Genomic DNA, 6857 nt, shown 5'->3' with positions numbered 1-6857 from the left:
TACTCCCCAGACCTTCCTTCCTTCGCTTCCGCTTCCTTCCTTCACTTCACTTCCCTGGTAGGTGAACACTAGCCCTGAAGGTTATCGGCAAGATTTGTTGAGTTTTGTCTCTCCCTTTTGTTCTTGGCAATGGACCCAAGATAAGTTTTTTTGCAGGAAAATGACTGTGATGTTTTAGACTAATTCAAGGAAGCTCCTAGTGGGCTTCTCAAACATCACACCCAGTGACAGTCTAATAGGTATTTGCTGCTGCAGTGGATTTTGTGGTGTGAAAGACAAAGGTGATCTATAGTCCTAACAACAGCTTATTGAGAATTTAATTTATGCAAATTTATTCTTTTAGAATTATGAGTGTAAAAATTTTCCTTTTACAATTTGCTGTTTCTATACGCAGTATGCTTAAATTGAAAATAAAATGAGACATTCTGTAAATATATGTTGAAGAAATTAGTTATGTAAGGTCTTTCCCCTTTCTAATTTTCTTTGTTAAAATGGAAAACATTGCTTTCAATGATTAGAGGTAAAACGTGGATGGCAAATTTAGAAGACATTATGATCCTTTCTATTTTTTCTTGGCAAAGCAATTCAATTAGGAAATACTCTTCCCCTTTAACATCTTGCAGTTACCATAAAATGATATTCTGCATTACTGGCAACAAAGCCAATTTGTTCGAGTTTGTAGCAAAATTCTGAGCTATTATATTACTATGAAAAGAATTTAAAAGAAAAGTAAATTTTAAAAATTAGAAATGGCAAAGCACTTTTTTGGAAGCGATTCCTAATTTTTTTTTTTTTTTTTAAGTACAGTTTCAGAGGCGCAAGAAGTGGGGACAGCGGTAAACCCTCAGGAAGGTAAAAAGGAAGCACCAGAAGAATGCCTTGGGCTGCCTTTGCCAGGCCGCGGCTCTTGCTTGCATGCCTGTGTGTGCACATGTGTGCATGTGTGTGAGCGCGCGCGCATGTTGGGTCTGTGTGTGTGTGTGTGCGCGCGCGCGCTGCCACAGTGCCTTTCGGGTCCGACCTTCGGGGTACTCCCGGTCCTGGGCTTCCCCGGGGGCGGGGGCCGACCTCGGGACGTGCGCAAACGCGTGCGGCGCCGGCTCTTTGTATGTCTGTGTGCGGCTCCGCGCCGCAGTGGGCACCATTTTCTGCTTCGCTCAAGACAGGCACATAAAAGGAAAGGCGGCTGCCGCCCGTCGCCGTCCTCTTTCCCTCAGATGCCCTCTGCTGCAGGTTTATTATTACAGTATGGGCTGCGCCGCCTTTCCCCGCGGCCCTGGCGGACCGCCGGGCTGTGCAGCGCCCTGGCCGACTTCACGCCTGGCGCGCATCCAAACCACCTCCTCCGCCTCCTTATTTGTCTGAAAAGCAACCGCACGTCGAGGCGGAGAAGTCCGGCGGGCGGGAGAGGCAGGGACGGGGTGTGTGCGCGCCGTGCTCCCGGGGCGGGGCCGGAGCGGCGCGCCGAGCTGCAGGCCTGCTTTGTTCCCCGAGGGTCCCGGCGCAGCGCTGTGGGGGCGACGCGGCGGGGCGCCTGGGGTGCGGGGTGCCCGGGCGCGCGCGCGGGTTGGCCGCTAGCCGACGGGGCTCCGAGCTGCCGATTCCTGCCGAGTAAGCAGTCTGGCTCCGCGGCGGCAGCACAGTGGCAGCGAGGCTGGGGCGCTGGCACTGCGCCAGCCCCATCAGAATTAGCTCATTGTTCGCTAGCAGCGGCAGAGAGAGAGAGACAAGGAGTAGAGGGACATTCTTAGAGAAAGACACACACACACTTGGAGAGAGAGAGCGAGGCAGGGAGACCTTCCTCTCCTCCTTTTTCCGAGGCTGCACTTCTTGGAAGTGGAGCCGGTTTGGGTTTTGTTTCCCTCCCCCCTCCTCTCTCCTCTTCCTCCACCCCTTTCCCCTCCCCCTCCCTTTCCCCCTCCCCCAGCTGTCTTTCTAGCATGATGCCCTTTTTCATCCACATTTGTGTTTCAGGTGTAGAAAGGAGAGAGAGTGAACAGGGAGCGGGGCTTTTGTCTGTAAGTATATGCCATTCCCATCCCCGGCCGGGAGCGCTGCTTTCTCTTTTGTGTCGATTCCTTGCCGTTGCTCTTAGCTGGACCCTTCAACCCTGCAGAGTTCATGCTTCTTCCCTCTAAATTGTAAAGAGCTGAAGCGTGTACCTTGGAGAAATTCTGGCATTTTGTTCCTGCTGCGTTAAGGCTAGAATTTAACTTGGGCTTTTTCTAATGCACAAGTTGAGAGGGAGAATTGAATTCTTTTTGGGAAGGGGTGGGGTTTTTTGCTTGTTGGTGTGGATAATTTTTGTTCTTTCTTCTTGTTCATAAAGCATTGTTAGGAACTGTTTTGCCTCTTTGCATTAAATGCACTTTGGTGCTTGCAAGCTCCCCCACCCCACCCCCCTTGTAAATTGAATTTGTGTCCTTCCATTCTTACACTTAATTACTCTTTGAACGCTGCCGCCGAGGGTCTTTTCATGCATTGGATCTTGCAACACTTTTTTCTGCATTTTCTTATGAAGGAGCTAAACTTTGTCAGGGGGTGGGGGTGGGGGTGGGGGTGTTAAATGCTTTTATTCTTGGTGATGATAACCTGATTTGCATTTGGATGTGTCTATAATAACATAAGAATATTCTGAGAGCTTATATACCCTTTTTGAGAACTTTTAGTTTCTCCATTCATCTTCATTTTTGTTGTAACTTATCTTAACAAAAGAACTGTGTTCTTATGACATAAAGTCTGAGCGGAAAATCACTGCAGTATGTATATGTTTATTTGGTTTAGGGAGTAGGACATTATGATGTATATTCCTGACTGTTCCTGACTCCCCCCCACCCCCACCGTGTAGGTTTTTTTTTTTTTTTTTTAAACACGGAAGGTTATGTAATGCAGTGCCATTTCCAAAAATATCCACTCTGAGGCATTACACTACACGATGGAAGGCTGATTCCTATTCTGCTGTCTTGATTGCAAATATACTGCCAGTAGTATGTCTGGGAACAAAGAGCAGCCAGAAAACAATCTATTTTTATCACTTGGTTCTACTTTTAAGTTGCTAAACCGTTTGAACTCCTGCAAATTAAAGATGAACCGAACACTAAGAATAGCCTGGGACTCTGCAAAGCCAGGTACCAGGGATTCCTTTGTCCCTATTTAAGCCTATAGACGGCTTGGACAGCTCTTTCAGAAACCCCAGAGATTGGAGTAATTTGCATGTAACTTATTTTAACCTCGGAAAATGGTTATTTGTCTGTAGTGTCTAAGGAGGCCGTTTTCATTTGCTGACATGTGGTGAGGCTATTTGTCTACTGTATTTAAACATATTTTGCAGGTTGGTCTCCCTGGACTGAAGAGAGGGAGGGTGCAAGCCCAAGACTGTTAAGAGTCTCAAAATGGTAAGAATTGGTCATCGGAGGAAATTCTCAGTAGCTTCTTATCAGTGTTTAGTACATATAAATATCACCCACCCACCATCCCTCCTCAACCCTTCATTGTTCCTACCCCATCTGACCTTTAAAAGCTTCCATCTCCAGCGTGTAGGGGCTTTGCAAAATAGCAGTTTGTGTGAATTGGATGTGGTGAATTACATCTTTTTTATTTTCAGTCATTTTGAATAGAATACTGAAATTATTCTTTCAGAAGTAAAGATTTATTTAACTCAAACAACAGAAAACATTCTGTTCTTTAAGAAGAGTGACGTGTTGTGACATGCATGGAAGAGGTGACAGCATCAGGGCTCAAACAAAGCAATGTGTCTTACATTAGACATAGCCAGAACTTATCCAGAAATTAGCAGTATCTGTGCAACTAATCAAACAGCCACAGTACCTGCTCTCCTTAAGAGTAGTATATATGAAAAACGTGTACTTTTATAGTAATGTACCCTGTGTATTGTGTTTTAAATGTAATTAGTGTTAATTTTTTGCTGATTTACTACCTTTATGAGAGACATCTGTTCAGTTTTAAAAGTCAAGTATATTAACCTCTAAATGAAAGTGTAAGTATTTCTGACAAGGTTTATGATCCACAGAGAAGACAGTTTAGTGTTGGAATAGTGATTAAGGAAAGATATAGATGGAATACACATTAAAAAGCTGAGTAAGTATATGAATCTTTTATAAAAACTTTCCTCTTGGAAATAAGGTTCAACTGAAAAATATAATAGACATGTCATGAAACTTTTCAGTTAAGTACAGTATGTCCTAGTGCAGATGTTTATACTCTTTAAAACACTCTTTGCCACTTTCAATGTGTGATTTCCAAATTTAGTTTTAGTTTTTCTTTTAAATGAGGGTGGAATTTAATGAATCAAAATCGAATCTGATCTGCTTGATGTTCTCTTTGAGAGCAACCCAAGTGTAAGCTTCCAAGGAGAAAATGAATCAGAGGCAAGTAAAATGAGTTTGGTTTGAATTTTATTAACAAGTAATCTTTTTATTTTTATTTTTTTGCACATCCTTCACCTATTATTTCAACAGGTGGGTGTCAAAGCACCAAATAAAATAGGTTCTTGTAGGGACTTGGTTTGATAATAGTAAAATTAACAAACTTGAGGTAGAAGGGCAAAGGGGGTGAACATGAAATTAAACTAATCAGTGGGTTTTGTACAAAGAGTTCTTAACTTCATATTAAATACCTAATTAGCCACTTCCATAGAGTAATAGGATGGTGGTGTAATGGACTGCTGTAAAGTGTTTTTGTCTATTTAATGATCTTTTACTGTGTTGGGTCACATTGGCTTGCTTTCTAGCTCTCTACCCCAGAGCCTTACACTCCGTGTCCCCATAGATACACCATGTTGTTTCACATATGTTATAGTATGTCAGATGACCAGTTTGGTTGAACATAAACATGACCACTGACCTTGCCAAAAATAGCCCTATAGATCAAGCTCAAAGAGTAAGATCATGTTTCTGTAGTGGTGAGTGGAATGAGCTTTGTAGAAGGCAAGCACGTGTGCCAAAATGGAGAATGAAAATTGGAACCATTTGAATGCAGAAAAACAAATGCAAATTATTATTACATGTTAATTTCTTATAGTTGTCATGTATGTATGGTGGCAGAATGGGAAATCACAATTTGTTGTTCTTGGAAGGATTTTTACTCATGAAAAAAATCTCACAACTTTTTAGTGATCCTTTCATCAAGATGTCAGTCCCTTTTGGCACAAGCCCCATTGCCTGAAATGAAACCACTGACAGTTATTGTCTGTAGGTGATTCCAAGTAACTTTCTAGAAATTCTCTTGTTGCAGGAGGTCTGAGCTCTTAAAAGTTTTCACATTTCAATATAAAAAAGTTTCAGTTTTTTTTAAACTGATACTAGAGGTGCCTTGCACCTCCTTTCTTCTTTTTGGCAAAATGAAGTTGTATTCTTTCCTTGATTAGAATGAGAATTATTATGCTTATCTCTACAACTGGCTTACTTGAAGACCTTAGCACATATACAATAGCAACTACTGCTAGGGAAACAGTGGATTTAACATCTGGCCACTTCTAAAGAAAATATAAGCTTATCTTTTCTGTTGAGTGCATATTTCTATTTACGTAATTTAAAACGCTAAAGATCTAATTTCAGCGTGTTTGCCCTGTTTAGTAAAGAAAAGGTTTATTCCAAACACAAATTTATAATCAACTCATTCCAGTGTAATAAATTAACCAGTAGACTCTAGAATTCAAAATACAGTGATCCAATATTTAGGCTTTTTCCTACCAGAAAATGATAATCGATGTTTCACAACCATAATTTGGAGACACTCAAGAATTCCAGAGTGACTTCTGCATTATGAAAAAGTACAGTCACCTTGTACAACTCCACAAGGCAGCAATCGTACTCTGTGTATGACACCCTCCTGTGCACAACCCCAGGGGGTACCATTTACTTAGGTTACAGTGTGTATAGTGGCAGCTGGAATTGTACAACTCAGGGATACTGTTAAAAGTTTTAATTTTGCATATAGTTTTCTGTATTTTAGTTAACCAGAATAGTCTCTTCAATAACTCATTCCCCAGATTTTGAAGTTTTCTAATAAACATGCCTTTTCTAGTTGTTTTTTTTTTTTGCACTTAAAACTGTGAGTCTGCAGGAATCTTCAGCATTTCTTTAATTTATATTTGGCTTTTGCTAAATTATAACTTCCAGGATTATATTTTATATGTGTCCTTGGTATTTACTTAGGTATTTTAAATATATTTGTTTTCCATGTGTCAATGAGGAGAAAACATTTCAGAATGAGTAAATGACCATATTGAATAGTTTGAAAAAATGAATGATTTAATCCAGTATTGACCACCCCCTTCACAGTAAACTTGTCTCTGAGTATATATATGTAGTAGACTCACAGTAGCATAAGCATGGGCCCATTGTGTTTAAGCAGGCATAGGAATTGGAACAGTTTAAGACTGATGCTATGCTTTACAGAAAGATGAGTTGACTCCATTGTCCTGCTCATAGAGCTCTGCTTTCTGTACATTCTGTGAAATGGCATTCATGGGCTTACAAGGAGACTCTTTCAATAATCTCTCCATTAACATAAGGTTTCCTTGTTCAAAGAGAAAGACAAGGATTGGAGAGTGATGAGGCCCATTGGTAGCTTGTGCTGTTGGGTTTTGGAATGTACATTCTCAGGTTGCTCAGTGACTTTTGATTGTGGAGATGCTAAAGAGGGCCTAGGAAGGTAATTTTAGATGTCACTATCTTCTCTTTCACCAGGCCTCCCAGCACAGAGCAAATGGGAGAATTGGGAATTGTTTGGGGAATTAGGGCAGTAGAGATGTTGGATCTGGTTTTAACCCCAGGTCCACTTCCTCTTGTGCTATATAGATAATTCAGGCAGGAGAAGGCATTTTGGAATAAAAA

At 41.4% G+C, this 6857-nt stretch overlaps 1 protein-coding gene across 5 annotated transcripts in view; it reads left to right on the top strand.

The window, feature by feature from the left end:
• Nucleotides 1-1065: 1065 nt before the first annotated feature.
• Nucleotides 1066-6857, top strand: part of LOC119508314 (neuronal regeneration related protein) — a 28557-nt gene continuing 22765 nt past the window's right edge. Inside the window, exons 1-3 of one of the 5 annotated variants that reach the window (XM_037801950.1) lie at nucleotides 1215-1233; nucleotides 1975-2018; nucleotides 3332-3395. In XM_037801950.1, the coding sequence (XP_037657878.1) occupies nucleotides 3393-3395 (3 nt within the window). In that variant the 5' untranslated portion in view covers nucleotides 1215-1233; nucleotides 1975-2018; nucleotides 3332-3392. Of the gene's footprint in view, nucleotides 1234-1522; nucleotides 1612-1802; nucleotides 2019-3331; nucleotides 3396-6857 lie in introns of those variants that run through there. The other 4 variants (XM_037801949.1, XM_037801947.1, XM_037801948.1 and 1 more) reach the window with 4 other exon arrangements.

The sequence above is a fragment of the Choloepus didactylus genome, chromosome 13, assembly GCF_015220235.1.
Source record: "Choloepus didactylus isolate mChoDid1 chromosome 13, mChoDid1.pri, whole genome shotgun sequence".
In the NCBI taxonomy this organism is placed as follows: Eukaryota; Metazoa; Chordata; class Mammalia; order Pilosa; family Megalonychidae; genus Choloepus; species Choloepus didactylus.
This window is presented reverse-complemented; position numbering and strand designations above follow the sequence as displayed.